The sequence below is a fragment of the Cetorhinus maximus genome, chromosome 22 (assembly GCF_964194155.1).
Source record: "Cetorhinus maximus chromosome 22, sCetMax3.hap1.1, whole genome shotgun sequence".
Taxonomy (NCBI): domain Eukaryota; kingdom Metazoa; phylum Chordata; class Chondrichthyes; order Lamniformes; family Cetorhinidae; genus Cetorhinus; species Cetorhinus maximus.
This window is the reverse complement of record NC_135900.1, coordinates 35,525,499-35,550,322: the sequence shown is the minus strand read 5'-3', so window position 1 is coordinate 35,550,322 and position 24,824 is coordinate 35,525,499. Positions and strand designations below refer to the sequence as shown.

General features: G+C 42.2%; 1 protein-coding gene across 1 annotated transcript; it reads right to left on the bottom strand.

Moving 5' to 3' along the window:
- Positions 1-1,183: 1,183 nt before the first annotated feature.
- LOC144696598 (uncharacterized) lies at positions 1,184-24,504 on the bottom strand. The gene is made up of 7 exons (XM_078568087.1): positions 23,660-24,504; positions 20,597-20,739; positions 20,364-20,424; positions 16,163-16,371; positions 11,141-11,327; positions 9,641-9,736; positions 1,184-1,988 (listed from the first exon to the last, which is right to left on the bottom strand). The coding sequence occupies exons 1-7, from the start codon at positions 24,395-24,397 to the stop codon at positions 1,866-1,868; spliced, it is 1,557 nt and encodes a 518-aa protein (XP_078424213.1). The 5' UTR covers positions 24,398-24,504; the 3' UTR covers positions 1,184-1,865.
- Between the last annotated feature and the right edge of the window lie 320 nt (positions 24,505-24,824).

Sequence of the window (24,824 nt, the reverse complement as noted above, 5' to 3'; positions counted from 1 at the left end):
GAGGGCCTAGTGGGGAGAACCAAAGGGGGTCACGATACTTGGATACATGAGGCTGCCTAAAGGGACCTGCTGTTCTTATCCCTCATTTTCATATGCTTGTATAAAAATTGACTGAAAGGGCCATTTTTTGCATTGTGGTTCCAGCTTCCAAAATAGAATTAATATTATGAATGCTTATATTTGGGACTCATTACTTCCTACTGGAAGAAAATAGTTTGTTAGTGTTCATTTTGTTGGAGATGAAAATATGTTTAGATTGTAAAGACTGTAAGTCTCATGGATCTGGTGCAAGTCAAAACATTAAAATGCTCCTGAGCATTATAGGTGTGGTAACTATGGTTTTATCTAATGTGTAGTATACCTTTAAGAAGGATGTGATAATGGAAGGTCACATTATCTTGTGTAACCAATAGTGGAGTAGCACAGGCTAACTTTGCAGTCAGTTGGAAGTCAGTAGTCTGCAAGTGAACAGCAGAAGTACATAGATAGAGTTTGGTGTAGAAACACATGTGTAGCTGCTGAGTACCTTGTAAATAAACAGAATGTGTTCCACCTAAGAAGTGTCTGCAGGACTACTCTATCTAAAATACCTCAGTCACCCCGCAACAAGCGTGCAAGTGTGATTCACAAGTCGTCATAAACTGGCAACGGAGTCACCAACAATAGGTGAACATGTAGTTATGCTAAAATATTCACAAAGTAACCTGCGTTTACACGTAACTGACTCTAAGTACACAAATACATTAAATGCACCATTTTCCAGTGGCTCAAAGAAGCAAAGTAATGGTCCAGATATTTGCAGTTGTAATGACGGTGAAACTGACCATGTTCACCGTCATTACTCTGTGAAACTGGCAGCAGCTTATGGCATCCACATGCAGTTAAATGCAGAAATCCAGCAGTTGCTGTCAGGGATAACCTGCTCCTCCACAGGATGCACTGTGTAGTCTTCAAACATACAATCAGCGCAGAAAGTAATTTGACATATACGTCAACATTTTACACATTATTCCCGTTGTAAAAACCAATGAAAATGTGCCTTGTTGAATGAGGTGTAACTGAGTTTTTAATGGTGTACTAAGTCATAATTAATGCTGAACAACTTCTCTGGCCCTGAAAAACTAATTTTGGAAGTCTAGTGTGTCATTCCTTCCATTCCGTAATTAAAAGTCCATAGATTTTTGAAATGGTAAAATAACTTTTTTTTATTTTATTAAAGTTTAAGATATTTAAATGTACAACCTTTATCCCTTGTGTAGGTCCCAATTTTTATTTTGCTCTTTGTAAAATGATTAAAATGTGAAGGATAATCAGTGCCCTTCATTTCCTGATTGGCTGCTCAGCTTGCTTGATGACTTCACCGTTTCCAGACACCAGAATTCCCTGTAGTTGCTGCCAAAATGAAATAGGTTTCATAATAGGGGAAATCAACATGGAGACCTTGCCAGATCTTTGAGGGCAGCTTTCTTCGAAGTCAGCAGCAAGTGTTGTTCATTCACCACTGACTGCAAAATTTGGACTAATATTTTCCAATGAAACTAGACAATTCCATTATGCGATATATTTGTTTTCCTTAATGAGTGTGTGTGCTGCTTGTTTACTGAATTCTAATTAAAATGCCAGCACTCATTTTGCAAATACACATTTCTCTTGGTTATGACCAGAGGACTGACTTCACTTTGCTAACCTTTGGCATTTGAAGTAATAATTTTTGATATTAAATGGCAATGTTTTGTCATATAACTTGTTTTATTCCTTTACAGAAAGCTTTATATCAATAAAAATACATTTTATAAATCATTTTGAAGTATTTCGTTCATCTAGGGTTCCATGCAAAGCTTAGTAATTCATTTCAGTTGTCCGTTTTAGAAGTTAAGTGCTGCAGTTTTTCTGAGACTCACTTGCCCAACTGATGCACCAAGCTGAAGTGTGCTTAATGTTTCACCCAAATTCCTGATATTTGGACTAATATTCATAAAAATACAAGCCTGAAATATGAAAATAGAAAATTCATTCAACACTGCATCTTAAACCGACAGATAGTGAAAGAAAATGGATCAGTATTTAACTTTAAACAAGGAATGTTTTGTTTTGATTCCGTTACGAGATTTTAACTCGCTCAAAACCCATTCACCTGTGCAGAGTTAAAAGCAGGTGCCAGGTGTCTACAAATTAAAATTTTACTACATTTCTACCCAGATGGATTCAACGCAACAACAGATTTTAAGTGAAGTATCTTTTATAAACAATTAATTCCAAGAAATGATTGACAAATTGCTGCCGATGCTCCAAATCAGACACACCTATCTCCCTCTGATTGGCTCCTACCGCCTTAAAACTATATGTTGCCATGACCTGCAAGAGAGAGGAAGTGTATCAGTGAGTGTTACACAATCTGTTTCGGTAATGTGGTTGAATAGCTGACAGTGTGCGCAACCTGTGAAATGCATGTGCTTGCAGTAGTGCTGTGTGTGTGAGGGTGAGGTGCAGCTATGAACATTAGGTAAGATTCTTGATGGAAATAGTTGGTCAATTAGTGAGGCGGTGTGGTATATTGAGCAGTGCGTGAGGCTAGCGGTGCAGTTGGTGGGCTATGACGTTTGAAGATGCATTCTCTGACCTTGACCGCTTGTGTAAGGTCATTGAAATTTTCCGGCAATGCATTCAGGTCCTTGGGGCTTGATTCCTGCCTTTGACTGCCACAGTAATCTGATCCCACTGACTTCTGAATGTTTGACTTGCTGGGCCCCTTGGCCCTCAATGGATACAGTACTTCTCTCTTCCTTTGCACTTCCTCCATGAAGATCCCTGGAGCATGCTCTCTCCTATGTTGTGCCACATCCTGTCTTTTTCCAAGTCAAAGTGGCTTGTACAAGGACTTCCACCTGCTGCTCCAGCCACAATGTACCTTTCCCTTTAAGCAATGCAAGCTAGCTTTAACATTCTATTGCAATTTTGGGCTCCCTGCTGAGCATGCAACCACTCATTAGTGCAGTTAACACCAGCTGCAGGCTACAAACATGATAATGAGTCGGCAGCATGCAGTTGGCACCACGTTATCACCTCCCTCTTCCGCTAAAGTTCACATCAGGACCCACCCAGTGTCATCTATTAGTGGATGCTGTCCACATGGGCATGGATAGCACACTGAAGTCATGAGTCATGTTGTCAATGAATAGCCAGTGTCCAAAAAACACCCTTGGTTTGTCATGGTGGCTTAAATGCAGCTGGCACAGTGCACAGCTGCAGAATGAAGGCATCCTGACTGCTGCCAGGATATTGGACATGTGTTGCCTATGATTGCACACAAGCTGGAATTTGAGGGAGTGGAATCACTTTCAGTGTGGTACAACTCAAGAGTTGAAACACGGCACCCACAAAAATAATGTGCATGCAATCAATGGTACTCAGTATCTCAGAGAAGCCTGCAACCTTTGTGAAACTGTGTGCTCTTTTCGTTTGCTGCTCTTTGGCAAGGGAGAAGAAAATATAGCCAGTTTTCATTGAGGTGTCCTGTATGCAGCAGTAGATGGCAAAGTGAGATGCTGTAAATATCTTCAATTCCAGCCTGGAAAGAGATAGAAGCATAAAAGCTCATAGCCACAGTTACCTTCACAGCCACTGGTAATGTTGTCCTTGCCCCTCTCTGAGTTACAGTTGTGGATGCGGTAGCTGGCAGATTTCTTTAACATAGCCAACATCACAAGGATAATCATGGAGGGGAAAATGCTTATGAAGCAATAGTGGGAGAGGTGACCAAAAATGTGTTAGAGAGATAGATTTTAAGAAGAATGGCTGGCATGAAACCTAGCACAAAGATTGTTGTGACTGGTCATTTCAGCCCCAGGGCATTGCTACAGGTGTTCCTCAGGGTAGTGTACAAGGCCAAACCATTTTCAACTGCTTCATCAAGGACCTTCCCTCCAACATAAGGTTAGGAGTGGGAATGTTCAATGATGATTGCAGTGTTCAGTTCCACTTGCAATCTTCAAATAGTGGAGCTGCCAATGCCCTCTCACAGTAAGAATTGGACAACATTCAGGCTTGGGCTCATAAGTGACATGTAAAATTCACGCTGTACAAGTGCCAGGCCATACCCAGCAAGAGAGAATTTAATCACCTCTATTTGGTTTAACAACATTACAATCACTGAAACCTCCACCATCAACATCCTGGGAATTAATGTTGGCCAGAAACTTAACTGGACCAGCCACATGAATCTGTGGCTACCACAGCAGGGCAGAGGTTGGGAACTCTGTGGCAAGTATCCCAGCTCCGAGCTCCCTTCAAAGTTTGCCTACCATCTCCAAGGCACAAGTCTGGAGTGTGATGGAATATTCTCTATTTGCCAAGATGACTGCAGCTCCAATAACACTTAAAAAGCTCAACACCATCCAGCACAAAGTACATACTTGATTGGGACACAAACCACCACCTTACACATTCATTCCCTCCACCATCGGTGCACTGTGGCAGCACTGTATAATATTCACTGCACTGCAGCAACTCGTCAAAGCTCCTCTGACAGCACCTTCCAAGCCCTCGATTTCAACCACCCAGAAGAACAAGAGTAGTGGGCGCATGTGAACACCACCAACTCCAAACTCTCTCCAAGTCACATACCATCCTTTCATGGAAATATATACCTGTTCCTTCATTGTTACTGGGTCAAAATCCTAGAATGCCATCCCTAACTGCACTATGGAAATGACTTCACAACATGGTTTCAAGGTGGTGGCTCACCACCACCTTCTCAAGGGCAATTTGGGAGGGGCAATAAATGCTGTCCTTAGCACATCCAGGAACACATGAAAAGGAAAGGCTTTTAAAATTGGGAAGAACAATAGAAAGGAGGAGGATTTAGGAAATTAATTTTAGAGGCCATGAAAGGGATTGCTGAATGCTCAGCCACCACTGGTGGTGAAGGAATTTGTAAAACAGGTTGAGAATTCTGAATTTGATGTATTGAGAGTCAGAGCTAGTGAATGCAGAGGTGATGGATGAACAAGACTTAGTGTCTGCAGGACATTAGCAGTCGGGTTTTGGACAAGCTGGAATTTGTGCATTTTGGAAGGCCAAAAAGGAAAGCATTGAAGAAGTCAGATCTAGAGGTAAAAATAACAGTTAACAGGTTCAGCGGTGGTGGTAACAAGGTAGGGGTGCAAACATGCAAAATTGCAGAGGTGTAACAAAGTAAGAGGAAGGCTAAGATATGGGATTCGAAGTTCAGCTCGGCTCTGGGTCAGCTTTTGAATAAAATCACTGCTCTTCCCAATATTCAACAGCAGGAAATTTCAGCCTGTATGCTTAAACCTCAGGGAGCAGCTGGGGATGGGGTGAAGCTTTCAGCAGTAGCAAATAAAATGGTTTGGTGTTTCCAATGTTCAACTGAAGAAAATTCTGGCTGATAGCAGACAGGCAATCTGGTAACATACACAAAAATTATTTTTGTAAATCGAGGGTATAAGTGGAGGGATAGAGCTGGATATTGTCAACAAATATCTGGATACCAACCCTTTACCTATTGAGATCACTGAGGGGGAAGGGGTAAAGTGCGAATGAGTGAAGGTGAGAGGAGGTAGGGAGCACAAGTGGGGTAAAAGAAGGTTGAAATCATGTGCACCAGAAGTGGGAGAAAAACTGGAAAAATTGTTGTTGGCTGCATTGGGACACAAAAGAAAAGAGGATGTTGTAATTGGTCATGTCAAATACCACAGAATGCTCAAGCGCTATATTCACAATACACAGGGACTTTGTTTTGGGCAGTCTTATTGTTGTGACATAGTGAAACTCAGGTTAAAAGGATTCAGATAGACTAAGGCCGGTATATATCATGTATTCGGCACATTCACTGTTACAATACAGAGTATTGGCCATATATCGTACCCCTGCATTCTTGCTAAATGTTACTTGAGCTTTGCAAAGATAAAATTTTTGCTTATGCCCATTTATAAGAGACATTTTACAGCAGCTTTATTTTGTATCAACAATCTGCAATTTCCCATAGAATGTGAGTTTGAAAAGTAATTACATGTAATGAGGATGCATTGTAATGAGAACCCAGAGACCCAGGGCAATGCTCTGAGGACCTGGGTTCGAATCCCGCCACACCAGATGGTGGAATTTGAATTCAATAAAAATCTGGAATTAAAAGTCTAACCATTGTTGATTGTTGTAAAACCCATCTGGTTCACTGATGCCCTTTAGGGAAGGAAATCTGTCGTCCTTACCTGGTCTAGCCTACATGTGACTCCTGACCCACAGCAATGTGGTTAACTCTTAAATGCCCTCTGAAATGGCCTAGCAAGCCACTCAGCTGTAACAAATCACTACAAAACAATAAAAAAGGAATGAAACTGGGTGGACCACCCGGCATCGATCTAGGCATTGGAAACAACAATGGCAATCTCAGCCCTGTCGACCCTGCAAAGTCCTCCTTACTCACATCTGGGGGCCAGCGCCAAAATTGGGAGAGCTGTCTCACAGACTGGTCAAGCAACAGCCTGACATAGTCATCCTCATGGAACCATACCTTACAGAAAATGTCCCAGACACCACTATCACCATCCCTGGGTATGTCCTGTCCCACCGGCAGGGAGGGAGTTGCCCTGGGAGTCCTCAACATCGACTCTGGACCCCATGAAGTCTCATGGCATCAGGTCAAACATGGGCAAGGAAACCTCCTGCTGATTATCACATACTGCCCTCCCTCAGGTGATGAATCAGTGCTGCTCCATGTTGAACATCATTTGGAGGAAGCACTGAGGGTGGCAAGGGCGCAGAATGTACTCTGGGTGAGGGACTTCAAAGTTCATTACCAAGAGTGGCTCAGTAGCATTACTACTGACCGAGCTGGCTGAGTCCTAAATGGCATAGCTGCTAGACTGGGCCTGCGGCAGGTGGTGAGGGAACCAAAAGAGGGAAAAACCAACTTTCCTGCCGCAGATGCATCTGTCCATGACAGTATCGGTAGGAGTGACCACCGCACAGTCATTGTGGAGACCAAGTCCTGCCTTCACATTGACGATACCCTCCATCGTGTTGTGTGGCACTATCAACGTGCTAAATTGGATAGATTTTGAACAGATCTAGCAACTCAAGACTGGGCATCCATGAGGCACTGTGGGCCATCAGCAGCAGCAGAATTGCACACGAAACCAATCTGTAACCTCATGGCCTGGCATATCCCCCACTCTACCGTTACCATCAAGCCAGGGGATCAACCCTGGTTCAATGAAGAGTGCAGGAGGGCATGCCAGGAGCAGCACCAAGCATACCTAAAAATGAGGTGTCAACCTGGTGAAGCTATAACACAGGACTACTTGTGTGCCAAACAGCATAAGCAGCAAGTGATAGACAGAGCTACGCGATCCCACAACCAACGGATCAGATCTAAGCTCTGCAATCCTGCCACATCCAGTTGTGAATGGTGGTGGACAATTAAACAACTCACTGGAGGAGGAGGAGGCTCCACAAATATTCCCATCCTCAACAATGGAGGAGTCCAGCACAGCAGTGCAAAAGATAAGGCTGAAGCATTCGCAAAAATCTTCAGCGAAAATTGTCAAGTGGATGATCCATTCGGCCTCCTGCAGAGTTACCCAGCATCACAGATGCCAGTATTTAGCCAATTCGATTCACTCCGCATGATATCAAGAACCAGCTGAAGGCACTGGATACTGCAAAGGCTATGGGCCCTGACAATATTCTGGCAATAGTACTGGAGACTTGTGCTCCAGAACTTGCCGTGCCCCTAGCCAAGCTGTTCCAGTACAGCTACAACACTGGCATCTACCCGGCTATGTGGAAAATTGCCCAGGTATGTCCTGTACACAAAAAGCAGGACAAATCCAACCCAGCCAATTACTGCCCCATCAGTCTACTCTTGATCATCAGTAAAGTAATGAAAGGGGTCATCAACAGTGCTACTGAGCGGCACTTGCTTAGCAATAACCTGCTTACTGATGCCCAGTTTGGGTTCCGCCAGGACCACTCAGCTCCTGACTTCATTACAGCCTTGGTTCAAACATGGACAAAAGAGCTGAGCTCCCAAGGTGAGGTGAGAGTGACTGCCCTTGACATCAAGGCAGCATTTGACCAACTGTGGCATCAAGGAGCCCTAGCAAAACTAGAGTCAATGGAAATCAGGGGGAAAACTCTCCGCTGGTTGGATTCATACCTAGCACAAAGGAAGATGGCTGTGGTTGTTGGAGGTCAGTCATCTCCGCTTTAGTACATCACTGCAGGAGTTCCTCAGGTGAGCGTCCTAGGCCCAACCATCTTCAGCTGCTTCATCAATGACCTTCCTTCCATCATAAGGTCAGAAGTGGGGATGTTCGCTGATGATTGCACAATATTCAGTACCACTCGCGACTCCTCAAATACTGAAGCAGTCCATGTCCAAATGCACCAAGACCCAGACAATTTCCAGGCTTGGGCTGACAAGTGGCAAGTAACATTTGCACCACACAAGTGTCAAATGACCATCTCCAACAAGAGAGAATCCAACTATCGCATCTTGATGTTCAATGGCATTACCATCACTGAATCCCCCACTATCAACATCCTGGGGGTTACCATTGACCAGAAACTGAACTGACCTAGCCATATAAATACTGTGGCTTCAAGAGCAGGTCAGAGGCTAGGAATCGTGTGATGAGTAACTCACCTCCTGACTCCCCAAAGCCTGTTCACCATCTACAAGTCATGAGTCAGGAGTGTGATAATATTCCCCACTTTCCTGGATGAGTGCAGCTCCCACAACACTGAAGAAGCTGAACATCATCCAGGACAAAGCAGTCCACTTGATTGGCACCACATCCACAAACATTCACTCCCTCCACCACCGATGTAGTCGGTGCAGTAGCAGCAGTGTGTATCATCTACAAGATGTACTGCAGGAATTCACCAAGGCTCCTTAGACGTCACCTTCCAAACCCATGACCACTACCATCTAGAAGGACAAGGGCAGCAGATAGATGGGAACACCACCACCTGGAGGTTCCTCTCCAAGTCACTCACCATTCTGACTTGGAAATATATCACTGTTCCTTCACTGTCGCTGGGTCAAAATCCTGGAACTCCCTTCCTAACAGCACTGTGGGTGTACCTACACCACATGGACGGCAGTGGTTCAAGAAGGTAGCTCACCACCACCTTCTCAAGGACAACTAGGGATGGGCAATAAATGCTGGCCCAGCCAGCGAAGCCCACATCCCGCGAATGAATTTTTAAAAACTTCCTATTTGCCATTCCAGGAACTCCATTAATTGATGTTAAAATTGCTAATGTTGAGATTTCATCATCAATTATCTACAAAATGATGAAGGCCCCATTTAATTTGTGGTCAGACTAAGCCAGATTGCAGCTTCATCTCCCAGTTTGCAGCTTCATCTGCTACCTGACTTGCCACCTCAGTGTCTCTGAGGTCTAATATATAATCAGTCACAAGTGTAGTAAATTCATTATTTATTACTAAAGCTGGCCTGGAAGCAAAGTGGAGGGATATGATAGCAGCTGGATTAAATAATCTATTGCTTATTTATTCCAAAGTGTTTTTTTAAACATTGCTCAAAAGAACAAAGGAATATTAATTAGTCATTACTCGATAAACTAATAATAACCCCAAATAAAGTATTACCTTGGCATCTCTGCTAAAAGCTGGCTGGAGTAGATGTGTGAGCTTGGAGTTTCTATATGGCACATGAAGTGCTTTATTCTTCAAAGCTATAAAAACCTACGAAGTTAGGAGGAACAGAATCAAATTTGTTGCAAAACGTTTTCACACTACATTTCTCTTTTTGTGACAAAGTAAAATTATGGCCAGATTTTATTGTCAAATAGCTCTGATGTTATTTTCCAGAAAGATACAGGGAAAGGAAAGCTCATAAATAGATAGATAAAATGGGTATAAATTAATTCACTGTTCAGTCCTACGCCCTAAATCCAGTTTTGTCTATAGGAGAACATGTATGTCATTTTTGGTTTATTTTGTTATCTTGAATATCTCAGCAACATCAAATAGAAGTATCTCACATGAAATGGAGAAAGGAAAATATAATAATTAATGTTGTATAATGGAGTTACAATACTAGTTAGTCCATCTTTGAGCCATCAGGAATAATAACTGAAGCAAATTTAATCGAGCAGCCATTATTAAACACAACCAACATAGACAGGAAGTGATGTGTTGCAGAAGGCAATTGTTTTATTTTTTTCTGGTTTGTCATGTTTTAATTTAGACTAGAGAAAAGAAGGTGAACACACCATCTCCATCAGAGAGGGAAAATGATTAAATCTTTAAAGATGGCAACATGCATTATATACTTATCAGTAATTATGAGCTGAATTTTTAGAAAGAGCAGGGTCCGGATCAGAGGTGGGTGGGTGCACAATTTTGTGCCTCTGGCCTTTGTGCCAGTTCCCCACCACAATCCTGACACTGAGCCATTTTGAAAGAGGGCGCTCAGGGCAGATCGGCTGCCCACCAGCAAACAGCAGGTATCCAATTTAGGCTAATTAGATTTCATGGCCTTTTAAGGCCCCATCCTTGTGCAATGCAGACAGCCTCCAAGTTCAGACCAACATGGTGGGTTCAGGGCAGAAAGAGAGTGGAGGCACAATGGACCAGTAATGTCCTTCCAGGATCATTGCCAGGCAACTGTGGCATTTTAAAAATTAAAATTAACTTTGCTTGCACTTGTCCCTTGCTGTCTGCAGCCTCACATCAGCATCTCCTACCTCAGCCGATGGAGCTGCCAATCTCTGAGTGCTGGAGGATGGCGAGCTCACTCTTTGGCCTTTCATTGGCTGGAGCTTTGAAAATAGTGGTGGGCATATTTAAAGTACGCTGTGGTGTGTTTGGAATTGAGAACAAGCCCCCAGTGTCTGGTTCCCAACCCCTGGTTAAAGATTCAGCCCTGTGTTTCTCTTCTTCTGAAAAATATGGTACCTTATATTGCTACTACTTAGCCTTATAAGAACGAATTTCCAATTTAAATTCCAAAATTTTAAGTAGTTGAATTTGTTTATGAATATTTGATTAGAACAGCAAATCCAAGCCATGAAATCAGGCAAGCAGCATTTTAAAAAGTTGCTGGTGGTTTACAACAGTATTGTAGCAAGTAGAAAATGTATTTACTTGTCCAAGTGCAGTCAGGGACTTGTTAATGGCTGCTGCTTCTATAAGTCTTTGCCCAGTAGCTTCTGTTTTGGAGATACACTCTGATCCTGCCAAATCACATAGTTTGAGTGTGCCATGGTATGTAGCCCCAGAGACATTATCCACTCCTGTCACATATAGTATTAACATCAGATGAGAACGTGAACTGGATAGCAAAGGAAAAAGTCATAGATATTAGAGATTTCTAAAACCTGGTTTGTAGAAATGCATCATGGTTGAATACCCTTTTCTGAGGTTGTGCATAACCAAGTAACTAATTCTCATGTGACAACAATAAAGAACATTTATGCAAGTTAATCAAAGAAATTAAGAATTTAAGAGATAGAGGAGGATCAAACTTGAATTAGTTCTTCAAAATGATGCATGAGAACTTGAGTCATGACATGAAGTAATTCAGTTCATTCACAGATCTTGCACACGCCATCTGCTTAAAGTTATGGTTTAGTAGTGGAGATGTTGAACATAAGGATGGAGATATATGTTAAAGCTTCACATGATTACCTTTGTAGTTAAGGAAGCAATTCAATAAATTTCATGATATGGTGGGTTGTATGTAAATGGCCTGTATACGGATTTGATAGACCAGAAGTAATTTTCTCATTCTGTGCTCTCTTATGTTCTTAACCCCTCAGCTGAAATAATTCCCTTTAATAATAGTACTCTGTTTTTTTCTTGTTAAGAACGTTTTCAATCCCTTTAAATCATCTGCCCTACAATGAGCAAAGTAGAGGGCCTAGTACTCAGGGTTAGAACTTTGGCCCTGATTTTAATCCATTCCAGATAATAAGATGAAAACCTCCTTTGTCAATTGGCTGTCAAACTCTTATATGAAATGACTTTGTAACATCCCAACTTAGTTTCTAGTGGGCAAAAGCACAACAACAGCCCTAATTTTATTTCTTATTGATTCTTTTTATTCATTCTTTCACAGGGTGGGGGCATTGCTGACTAGGCCAGTATTTATTACCCATTCTTAATTGCCCTTGAGAAGGTGGTGATGAGTCGCCTTCTTGAACCGCTGCAATCCATGTGGCATGGGTACACCCTTAGTGCTGTTAGGGAGGGAATTCCAGGATTTTGACCCAGCGACAGTGAAGGAACGATGATATATTTCCAAGTCAGAATGGTATGTGTCTTGGAAGGGAACTTGTATGTGATCATTTTCCCAAACGTCTGCTGCCCTGGTTTTTCTAGAGGTCGTGGATTTAGATGGTGTTGTAAAAGGAGCCTTGGTGAATTGCTGCAGTGCATCTTGTAGACGGTATACACTGCTGCCACTGTGCATCAGTGGTGGAGGGAGTGAAAGTTTAGGGTGGTGGATGGGGTGCCATCAAGCAGGTTGCTTCGTCCTGGATGGTGTCGAGCTTCTTGAGCCTTGTTGGAGCTGCACTCATCCAGGCAAGTGGAGAATATTCCATCACACTCCTGACGCATGCCTTGTAGATGGTGGACAGGGTTTGGGGAGTCAGGAAGTGAGTTACTGTCATGAAAATATATATTGTAAATATATTGTAACAGCAGGTTAATAGTGGCATTTGGATTAGTTTCTCTGTGTGGATGTGTGTGGGGCGGATTTAGTTGAATTGGAGGCAACTGGTCTGGAGCTTTTGAGTTATCAAAACGGAAGTTATCAACAAGAAGCTAGGTTTGAAATGCTAAATATGAAAACATGGCTGAAGTTTTAGAATGTGAGGTGTGAGGAACATTTGCATTTTTAGATAAATTAGGTTAGCTTGAATTTTAAAGAGGTGGTAAGCTGTTACACCTAGCCACAATAAGCTAAGCCAAACAGTACGTTTATTTTTTCCCAAAAGTTACTGATAATATGAATACTATGAAAGATTTAAATTATGAGAAAAGTAAAGTTGCAAAGATATATTGGAACAATGGAATTTACATTAAGAAGGAAGAAACATGTATAAAGGAGATGAGGTTATGTGTAAGGAGAAGGCATTCTAAGACTTAACAAATGTGAAAAGCCTCCAGCCTCTATGCATCAAGTTGCTGTCTACAGGAATCAAAGCTAAGAAAACTCACTGTGAATATCACTGTCCAGGGTTTGTGTGCTTTTCCTGGATCTGTTGAAATGTATCTGTTTTACTGTTACCTTAATGGAGGTGTAACTGGGAGCCAGATTAATTAGGGAATTTAGGAGTTATTACAGTAGTAATTTGTAGATCTATGTATGTGCTTAACATCTTTTCTTCTATTAATAAATGTTTAATATACTTTTGTAAAAAACCATGGTGGACTTATTACTACTGAATTCAAGGTACGCATCTCAAAATAAAATACAAATTGCAAAACAATTGTGGCAGCTGTTTTAAGTTTCCCTCTGAGATTTGAGCAGCTCAACATTTACCATCTATTGTGCCATAACAGTCACTCACCACAGAATTCCCAGCCTCTGACCTGCTCTTGTAGCCAGTGCATTTATATGGCTTGTCCAGTTCAGTTTCTGTTCAATGGCAACCCCAAGGATGTTCATAGAGGGGGATTCAGCGATGGTAATGCCATCTTGTTATCACTCTTGTTAAGAGCCTTGGGACATTTTACTATGTTAAATGTGCTTTTTAATGTCAGTAGTTGCTAACTTAGCACGAATTTAATTCAAGAAGACCACATGAAAGCAAATTCATGAAATTTATAAATATGACTCTGGTGCGCTTCGGAGGTTGGATTGTGATGGAATTGCAGGAGAGTATGTAACTGCTAAGCTTGGCATTAAAGTTTCATACTGAGCCCAGATGATCATATTAGGAATGTACTCCATTTCCAATAACCAAAATCCCTCGCCTCAAGGTGCAAAGTGTACCAAAAGGTGGCAGATTATTCCCATTAATGGGCAGGATTTTAACTACAGGCTTCAGAACCCCACATTGGGACCAAATGAGGTTCCAAGCCCGCATTTGCCGGCAGTTGAGACCAGCTCGGCAGAGCCTCGACAGCCCTATGGGCCACTGCTGAGCCAGGTAGGAGGCAGGTGGGTGTGAAATTAAATATAATAATGAGGGGAGGAGCCATCAGGCCCCTTTGATCGGAGGGAAACTCCTCCAGGTGGCTTGTTGGGGCTGCAGGCCGGTCTTTCGTTCTCCAGCCCCTTCTTTGTGGGTTGGAGCCTCTACCTCAGATGGCCCCTCAGAGGCTGTCCCCATTAAGCATGTGGCAACAGGCCGCTCCACTAATGACAAAACGCTGGCAAGCTGGTAATATCATTTTAATTGGGGTCTTATTGATCTCAACTGACTGCCTGCCTCTGTGGTATGGGCAGACGATTTGTTTTCCAGATGGCCCTTGGAAACCTCCCCGGTGCTAGGAATGTATCAAGGAGCCGTCCTTATGCGGCTCGCTGCTATTTTCTTGCACCACCCCAAGACTCCATTCCTGCCACTACAATGCCAGGAAACTTCTGCCCTCTGTGTTTAAGAAGCAGAAGCATGCTATGGCACTCTCTATAAAATATACAATACCCTACAACACAAAATCTCTTTTACGCCTGAATTTTTTGGATGGCGGGGCTTGTTTCCTGTCAGCTGAAGTGTCGGCGGGCAACTCACCTCACCAACTCTGACAGCAAATTGGATTGGCCAGCAGCTCTGCAGTCCATGCAGCGACAGCGCTGCAGTGGATAGGAGAGGAACTGCACCAACCAGCCTGAGACCAAGTCCTGGGAACCGGAGGACAAGCTAAGTGTAAAGGACCCCAGGGCGGGGAGGGTACGGAAGGCCTAAGGGTGGTCACCAGGGGGTGATCTGGATCACGGGGAGGGGCCCGGGGGTTAGGTAGGTCCAGGGATCACTGGGCCTTAAGGGGAGGGTGCCCCCAGTCATAAGGGGGCTTCTGATGGAGGTGCACCCCAACTCCATTGCCTTCCCACCCAAGATCTAATTTACTTTAATTTCGGGTTCCTCCACTGACGTGCAATGGTCCCGCCAGCCTAAAGATCGAGGCTGGGTGGGAAACGGCCCTCTAAGAAACCATTAATTAGGCTCAATTGGGGCAAGGGCGGGTTTCCCATCCGAGGCCTTGTCCGCCCCAGCATAAAATCGCTGCATGATTGGGTCGGGCTGGAACCCGGAGGGAATCCCGTCCCTGCAATTTCACGCTCCCCCCCCCCGACCTAAAAACCTGCCGGTGGAGAGCGCGTAAAACTCAGGCATTAAATTCAGAATGCAATTCAACTTTCTTTGCTGTGAGTCTATAGAAAATGAAGGCTCTCATCGAATACGAGAGAACATATGGTTTTTAAGCCATCAAAGTGTATTTGAGTGGCATAGCTGGCCTGACTAATCTAAAACTGCTTTGTCTGTTCTACTGTTGCTAAACAAGACAGTTTTAAAGAGAACAGGGCAAGTCAAATTCAACCATCAATTTCACAAATGAATGACTTAAAGTTGAAAGTTTGAGGTGAGAGTTCTATCGCAAACCTAAAATTGCCATTCTCCGCACAGCAAATATTTAATAAGATATCAGGATGAAATTTAGTTCTGAAGAAAGGATTCAAATTAGGATTTTTTTTCCCATTAGAACAGAGATGGTATAAAGGGATTTCAAAGGAGTTTTCAAGGTAAAATCATTACTTCTGCAAATTGGCAAATCGGTAACAAGAGCAGGGGGGAAATCGAGGCTTATTACTAAAACACGGGAAGGTACATTAATTGTATTTACACAGAGGTTTAGTAAGCTTTAAATAGTTGACCACTGAGACAAAGACCATAAAATAATTTAAATTTGGATTAGATTAGTATGTGAAAAGAGAAAATAAAAAAAAATGAGATTAGAGTAGGCAATTTCACCGTATTCCTTATGTACATAAATTGATTCTATAATCTAAGAATGTAATAAGCACAAGAAGAATCATTTGTCAACACTTACCGCCTCCCCTTATAAAACAGCGTTCTGCTGATACGGTTCAGTTTATAAAATTACAGCGTTGATCACATTAACTAGTCAGATTGTTTTTTTTCTTTTACATTGTACCTCTCAGAGTTCATCTTTGTCATTGCAATTGTTCTGTTTTTGTTTCCAAGCTGCATCACTCTCCTAATGTCATTTTCAGTTTTCACTTCAATCTCCGTTAATCCAGGGATGACAACAATCTTTGCCTGGGTCCTTATCTCCAACTGAGCATTTGACTGTTTTGACAGAAGATCTTGAATTGCTTCATTGTAAATTTCTAGCATGGATATCTGGAAGTGAAAAAGACTGCCATGTAAAGAGTGAAGCCAAAAGATGTTCTGTATGTGGTTTGTCATCTTTTTAGAGCCTTTTATACTGAAACGTAAACTACATGAGAATTATTTTGGCTTCTGACTGCAGAAACTGTGGGGGTCCCATATAACTTGGTCCTGGTGGAATAAAAATGTGCAACATTCAACCTACCTTCCAGATCTAAGTCAGGTCAGGATTGGTTACAATTTAATATTTTTGAAATGTCTGCAATTTGTTCATATTTAATCAGATGCAAGTTGGAGTAAAGTTCTGTTTACAGTGCAAATCGTTTCAGCAAAGAGCTGATGCGGAGGTCTTATCTACAGGGCTGAATTTGACTAGCCCTTTGGGAACAGATTGGGGAGTGGGAAGGCTGGTAAAACGGCATGGGAAGGCATTGGTCAGTGTGCCCAATGTCTTCCTGCCGTCGTGCTATTTTACCAGCAGCAGGAAAGGTAGCAGAAGACTCACCCGCCTGGAGCCCAATTGAGTCACTTAAGGAACCAATCAAGAGCCTCATGCCGCCTCAGTTGGCATTTTGCCAGAGGCTGGAGGTCCACCATTGCATGAGGAGACTGCCAGATAAACTCTGGTGGACTCTGGAAGGGGGTGTGGGGGGGCCTCCTTTTTGAGCACTGTTTGACCAACAGAGGGGTCCAGCTGCAGAAATGATCACCCCCACAGAATGGTGCCACATTCCCTGAACAACCCACCCCACCCCCCACCACCACCTCACTGTCTGTCCCTCACTGGGGCCTGCTTACATGGCCCTGGCGCTTCCACACCCCATTACCTGACTCCAAGGGCACATTGATGCACCCTCATCTCCCAGTTCAGGCCCAGCAATGGCCAACGGTAGTGGTGTCACAGCCCAAACTGCTAAGCTGTAAGCCATCTGATTGGGTTGGCAGCTCTTGGTGACGGACCATCGTCCTTAGTGGGTTGGCAGCCCCGGTCAGCTGCGTCATCCCCTGCTTTCAGCCCCAACGGCGAGGCTTCTGTTGCCTCCACAGAATTCTGGCCACAACATCTTTGCCACAGCCAAACATATTGGAACATTAACACTCACGTTTTTGTTTAGTCTTCGTTAGCAGCTGTTCTTTAAAATTCAGTCAGCAAGTCTATTCCAAACTTATTGTGATATTTATATTTTTTTAAGCCAGTTCAGGCAAGAGTGTGTGATTTATTCTGTTAAATGCATGACAACCAATTTTGAATCTGACTGTCTTTTGTGACAAACAAGCCAGAGAAACTGGTGTAAGTGTTTGGATCTGTTCATTGAGTTGATTTTTCAGAAGACAGTTGAACCAATTGTAAACTTACAAAAAAAAAATAAGGTAGACCAGCTAGCACCCAGAGAAAGAAAATATTAGAAAAAAGATAAGTTATCTTATAAAAGAATAGCTCACTGCTAGATTATAACCTATTGTTTGGTCTACTTGAGATGTTAAATAAATGAATTTCTCCTGTAACTGTAAAGCTGTTGTTAGATTATTTTTGTGTTTGTTTTATAAATTTGTCCAATGTTTTAAACACAAGTCTGATGTAATGCTTTACCACTTTTGAAGATCAAAGTGAGATCTTGAGGAGGCATTAAGCAGTCCTAAAAGCAATAAACTGGATTGTTTATTCATTTCTCTGGCTATGTTTTAGAAAGCTGATCTAGGTCTCAAGACAAGGATAGGAAGTCAAAGGACTCACACATGAGAGTGATTTAAGATATGGATTTACGAAAGGGAAATCATGATTGACGAATCTACTGGAATTTTTCGAGGACGTAACTAGTCGAGTCGATGAGGGGGAGCCAGTGGATGTGGTTTATTTGGACTTTCAGAAGGCTTTCGACAAAGTCCCACATAAGAGATTAGTGTGTAAAATTAAAACGCATGGGATTGGGGGTAGTGTACTGAGATGGATAGAAAACCGGTTGGCAGACAGGAAACAAAGAGTAGGAATAAACAGGTCTTTTTCCGAATGGCAGGCAGTGACTAGTGGGGTACCGCAGGGATCGGTGCTGGTCCTGGAGGAATAAAAATGTGCAATCACAATATACATTAATTATTTAGATGAGGGAACTAAATGTAATATCTCCAAATTTGCAGATGACACAAAGCTGGGTAGGAGGGTGAGCTGTGAGGAGGATGCAGAGATGCTTCAGTGTGATTTGGACAAGCTGAGTGAGTGGGCAAATGTATGGCAGATGCAGTATAATGTGGATAAATGTGAGGTTATCCATTTTGGCAGCAAAAACAGGAAGGCAGATTATTATCTGAATGGCTATAAATTGAGAGAGAGGAATGTGCAACGAGACCTGGGTGTCCTCTTACACCAGTCGCTGAAGGTGAGCATACAGGTGCAGCAGACGGTAAAGAAGGCAAATGGTATGTTGGCCTTCATAGCAAGAGGATTCGAGCACAGGAGCAGGTCTTGCTGCAATTATACAGGGCCTTGGTGAGACCACACCTGGAATATTGTGTGCAGTTTTCGTCTCCTTGTCTGAGGAAGGATGTTCTTGCTATAGAGGGAGTGCAGCGAAGGTTTATCAGACTGATTCCTGGGATGGCGGGACTGACCTATGAGGAGAGATTGAGTCAGTTAGGATTATATTCGCTGGAGTTCAGAAGAATATGGGGGGATCTCATAGAAACCTATAAAATTCTAACAGGACTAGACAGGGTAGATGCAGGAAGGATGTTCCCGATGGTGGGGGAGTCCAGAACCAGGGGTCACAGTCTGAGGATATGGGATAGACCATTTAGGACTGAGATGCGGAGAAATTTCTTCACCCAGAGAGTGGTGAGCCGGTGGAATTCATTACCACAGAAAGTAACTGAGGCCAAAACATTTTATGTTTTCAAGAAGGAGTTAGATATAGTTCTTGGGGCGAGAGGGATCAAAGGATATGGGGAGAAAGCGGGAGCAGGCTATTGAGTTGAATGATCAGCCGTGATCATAATGAAAGGCGGAGGAGGCTCGAAGGGCCAAATGGCCTACTCCTGCTCCTATGTTTGTATGTTTTATGTTTCTATGTTTTTATGAAACCCAAAATAATCTTGGACAAACAGATTCAAGAAGAGTGAAGACTGTAACACCTCACAAACTTATAACTCAAATGACTTGGAATTAAAGAAACACATCTATAGCTGCAAAATAGAGGCAACCTTAGCTTAAAACCAAAAATACTGCAAACACTCAGCAGGTCAGGCAGCATTCAATGAAGAGAAACAGAGTTAACCTTTCAGATTGATGACCTTTCATCATAACATCTGACAGAAGATCATCAATGAGCTAATTTTTACAAGCTTGTGCTGATGAGCATTTTAGAAATGTTAGAGTACACTCCAACAGTTTATTGTAGCAAAAATGGAAAAAGTGTGGGTCATCCATCACCCCTCTGCTCGCTGACCTACCTTAGGACTTGATGTGCCAGTTACTCGATCTATTTTTCATCCACATGCTCAAATTTCTCCATGGTCGTGTCCCCCATCTCTGTAGACTGTTCCAGCTGTGATCTCTGAGAAATCTACATTCCTCCAACTCTGGCCTTTTGCTTGTCTCCCACTTCCTTGGCCATGCCATTGGTGGCTGTGCCTTCAGCCAAATAGGCCCTAAGCTCTGGAATTCCCTTCCTAAACCTCTCCACCTCTCGCCTTAAGAACATTCTTAAAATTACTGCTGTTGACCAAGCTTTTGGTCACCTGTCCTAATGCCCTTCTTTGGCTTGGTGTCAATTTTTATCTGATCCTGTGAAGCGGGTTGTGAAGTTTTAAAAGTCCTTTTTAATGCAAATCATTGTTTGTGGTTGTATGAGACAAATAAATTTTCCCTCTCCCAAATTCTTTCATTCAGTAAGACTTTAACAATTCAAACAGGGCAAGCACCATTATCTCCAAAAATACTAAAATCACTGGAATTGTAAAAAAAAAGTCCTATGTTTTCCCAATTTTGGAAACATTAGAATAATGATTACCTTTGTAGTATACTTGATGTTCTTTCTTTCCTGACATATTCGTAGAAGTTCCCTGATTGACCTAAGTAAATAAACAATCATATTTAATGATGCCCAGTTAAAGAATGTATCACCTTTTAAACTAAAGTCTGAAAACCAGCTCATTTTACCTTTACAAGTGATAGGTTCTCCATGTAAAATAACATTAATTTCAATCATTAGTTGTAACATCAGAATAACATTTTGGTGCTGACCTTATGGTCATGCCAGGATTATCTTCATTACCCATCAGTGTGTAAGTCTTTCCTGAGCCTGTCTGACCATAGGCTATAATGCAGATATTATAGCCATCTATACAAGATGCGATGATGGGACGTGTTCCTTCAAACACTTGCTCCTAAGGCATTTCAACGACAAATTAAAACATTAGATAAATAATCATTTTATTAATCCTTCTGAATAATCTCGGATACATCTTAGATCTTTAATAAAAAAGATCCTTCTTTGTGGCAGAGGTCCACAGAGATGGAAGTAAGACAGCTATTGTAGACACCAATCGGTGCTTTTGTGACTCCAGGGGCTGAATTTTGCCGGCTCTGTAGAAATGGCCTCCGAGGCAGGAGGGATGGTAATATGTTGGGGGAGGACACTGGGAGGGAAGCCTGACGTCTTCCTGCTGCCATGGTATATCATTCGCGGTAGGAACCTCAGCAGTAAAGCCACTCACTGGGTGGCCAGTCCAGCTACTTAAGTGCCAAATTAAGGACAACTTTCTGCTCCTGCTGGCATTTTTTCCACATTTGGAGGGCCCACCGCTATGTGGGGAGGCCACAGGTAAGTATTGCCAGCCTCCCAGTGGGTTCCTGGGGCAGCCCTCCTTTACCGCCACTTCATGGCCATGGAGGGCCCCCTGGAGGCAACGGTCACCCCTGCGGCTAAGACGCTGCAGCTGAAATATGCCCTACCCCCACCATGATCACTGGGACCTATCTGCCAGACCCCGGATGCCTTAGCATTGAGGCAGTGGCCATTGCTAGCAGTGGTGCTGCTGAGCTGATGGCCATCTGTTTAGGCTGGCAGCTTTGGGAGGTGAGCCACCATCCAGCCCCAGCGGTGGCCTGCTAATTGGGCATCACCAGCAAAATGCTTCCAATGGTCCCAATGCCCTCCAGCACATGGTCAGCTCCTGCTTTCAGTCCCAGTGGCAGAAACTCTTCAATGCTGGCAAATTCAGCCCCAGATTTCTGCATGTCAGGACCAGACCAGATATGATATTAAATTAAACAATCAACTCAACTGTATAACATATAAAAGTTGTAGGTCATGAAATAAAAGGGACAGCAACAACATGGATACAAAACTGGCTGAGTGGCAGGAAGACAAACAGTAGTAGGTAATGGATGTTTTTCGGGCTGGCGGAGTTCCCCAGGGGTCAGTATTGGGACCCTTGCTTTTCCTGATATATATTACTGATCTAGGCCTTGGCGTACAGGGAACAATTTCAAAATTTACAGATGATACAAAACTTGGAAGTATTGTAAATTGTGAGGAAGACAGTGTAGAACTTCAAAAGGACAAAGACAAGTTGGTGGAATGGGCATACATGTGGCAGATGAAGTTCAATGTGGAGAAATGTGAGATGATACATTTTGTCAGGAAGAACATGGAGGGACAGTATAAAATAAAAGGTAGAACTCTAAAGGGGTTGCAGGAACAGAGGGACCTGGGTGTATATGTGCATAAGTCATTGAAGGTGGTAGGACAGGTTGTGAAAGTAGTTAATAAAGCATACAGTATCCTGGGGTTTATTAGTAGGGGCACAGAATACAAGAGCAAGGAGGTTACGTTGAGCTTGTATAACACATTAGTTCAGCTTCAGCTGAAGTACTGCATCCACTTCTGGGCACCTCATTTTAGGAAGGATGCGAAGGCATTGGATAGAGTGCAGAAATGCTTTACAAGAATGATTTCAGGGATGAGAAACTTCAGTTATGAAGATAGATTGGAGAAGCTAGGACTCTTTTCCTTGGAGAAAAGAAAGTTGAGAGGAGATAGAAGCATTCAAAATCATGAGGGGCCTGTACAGGGTAAATAAGGAGTAAACTGTTCCCATTGGCGGAAGGATCGGGAATGAGTGGACACAGATTTAATGTAATTGATAAAAGAAGCAAAAGGGACATGAGAAAAAATGTTTTCGCGCAGCGAGTGGTTGGGATCTAGAATGCACTGCCTGAGAGTGTGGTTGAGGCAGGATCAATCAAGGCTTTCAAGCGGGAATTAGATGATTATTTGAAAAAAAAACAATATGTAGGGTTACGGGGAGAAGGCAGGCGAATGGCACTATGTGAAATGCTCATTCAGAGAGCTGGTGTAGACCTAATGGGCCGAATGACCTCCTTTTGTGCTCTAACAATTCTGTAATTCTGTGATATAAATAATGATAATGCATATATTATGATGTCATCTAATGGATCTTGACTTTTTCCTCTTTTCATTGTGGATAAACATGAGTACAACATTTTAAAGTTAGGAATTTGCCTATTAGTACCAAAATAGAGTTTGGTTTTCTTTGGATTTGGATGATGCAAACATAGTGGTGTCAAGGAAAGTGCAGCATCATTTCCAAGCAGTACAAGAAACAAACAAAGTATATTATTCCTTCTTTTCTTGATGACAGCAGTTATTTCTTCTGGTCAGGTTACTCACTAGTCACAGAAAATACAGGAAACAGGTTTGTGGTATATGATCATGATATAGGTATGGCAACACAAATCTAATTATATGTTATTCACCTTACTTCATAAGCATATTTTGACATTTGTCAGTAGTCTAGAGGACAAGCTTAAAGAAGGAAATAACTATTCACATCATTATAATTATTTAACTATTATATCTATATTGGGTTAAAGCTAGAGCTATAGTTTTCCATTTATTTCCCACATTTCAACAGTGACATGTTATATAAGAAACAGAAAATCACATCAGTAGCAACTGTTTATGCATTCTTTCACTTCAAAGAAACACTTTGGATTAATACTTATTTCAATATTCATAAATGATTAATATTTTCCGTTATTGTACAGCTACTGGTGCAACAGCCCCAAGGTTGATGTTTGTGAAATTTGGTACAATGTTTTGTAACAGAAAAGAAATTAGCAACCTTTGGATTGCTATGTTCAGAACCATAATCACAATGATAGAGCACCCAGCTGTAGATTGGAAATGCCATATTATTGGAAATAGTGAAAACAACCACATTAGATAAGAATGGAAAAGCCAATGGGAGTCAATTTCAGTGACTATGCTAGAATGCTTACCTGGGTGGCGGTAGGAGGATAAACTTTATCAAAGGAGAACCTCTTCCTGTTTCCATTCTGATTCACTGATATCTCCTCACCTGAAAGAAACTCCAGTATGGTCTGTGTCCCTGGATCCTGCCTACAGCGGCAAAATACTCTGATGTTTCCACAAAGCTCTTGCAGTTTGTTAGACAGCAAATTTTTTTCCAAAGCTTCCTTCTTATAAAAAGAACGCAGGTCTTCAATTTCACATGTTGATTGTATTTCGATATTTTTTAGCTTCAGCACAGGATTCACAAGTTGGTTTATCAGCTGACTGATCTCAGACATTTTAAAATTAAACACAGATCTAAGCTGTCTGTTGGAAATATTTATCTCACGAGTGATTTTATAAATTTCCTGTAGCTTGTTTCGCTCCAAAAAAGAAGCAGGTGACATTTGGGTAGAATTGGAGGTCCTGCTTCTTGTTTTCTGCAAAGCCATGATTCTATCAAGCGCTTCCTTGTGATCAACTTCCAGCTCAGCTATTTTTTTGTTAAGGCTCTGAATCATTTCAGATTTGTGTTGGTTCTCCTCCAATAACTCTTTTATTTTCTCATGGAGGTTCTCTACAGCTCTGTCACTGCATTTCAGTTTTTGTTGTAGATCATCAATGATTGTGTCTCTTTCTATCAAATGACTTGGAATAAATACATGAAAATTGTTACTGACCACACAAAATTTACATTGGCATCTGATAACACATTTTTTATTCATACTACAATTATGGCCCAAAATTTCCTATGACAGGGCAACGAACAGTCCATTGGTTCAACTTGCCCTTGTTCATTTTATATTTTGCAAGTTATTGAAAGTGCGAGATGAAAATGACATGGTGCCCTCTACATCTTTCTCTTATCACGTTTTTAAAAGGTACTTAGCCTTGAAAGGACAGCTTACCTTCCTGTGGCAAGTTTTTCTTATCTACCGTACAAGTACAGAAACATCATGTCACTCAATACATTTGAAGTGAGATGCTACTTTCGCAAAGCATTAAGGAGCTCCAGCAAAATTGAAGTCAATGGGAATAAGGGGAAAACTCTCCATTGGTTGAAGTTATATATAGTATAAAGGAAGATGGTTGTGGTTGTTGGAGGTCAATCATCTCAGTCCCAGGACAACATTGCAGGAGTTCCTCAGGGTA

What these genes read in the sequence shown, in the direction of transcription:
- LOC144696598 (XM_078568087.1), bottom strand. Translation starts at nt 24,397, where the DNA reads ATGAATAAAAAATGTGTTATCAGATGCCAATGTAAATTTTGTGTGGTC. An exon ending in ACATCAAGTATACTACAAAG is followed by an intron (nt 16,372 to 20,363) that starts GTAATCATTATT and finishes TTTCACTTCCAG; the next exon opens with ATATCCATGCTAGAAATTTA. An exon ending in CTTTTAGCAGAGATGCCAAG is followed by an intron (nt 1,989 to 9,640) that starts GTAATACTTTAT and finishes TTCATATTTCAG; the next exon opens with GCTTGTATTTTTATGAATAT.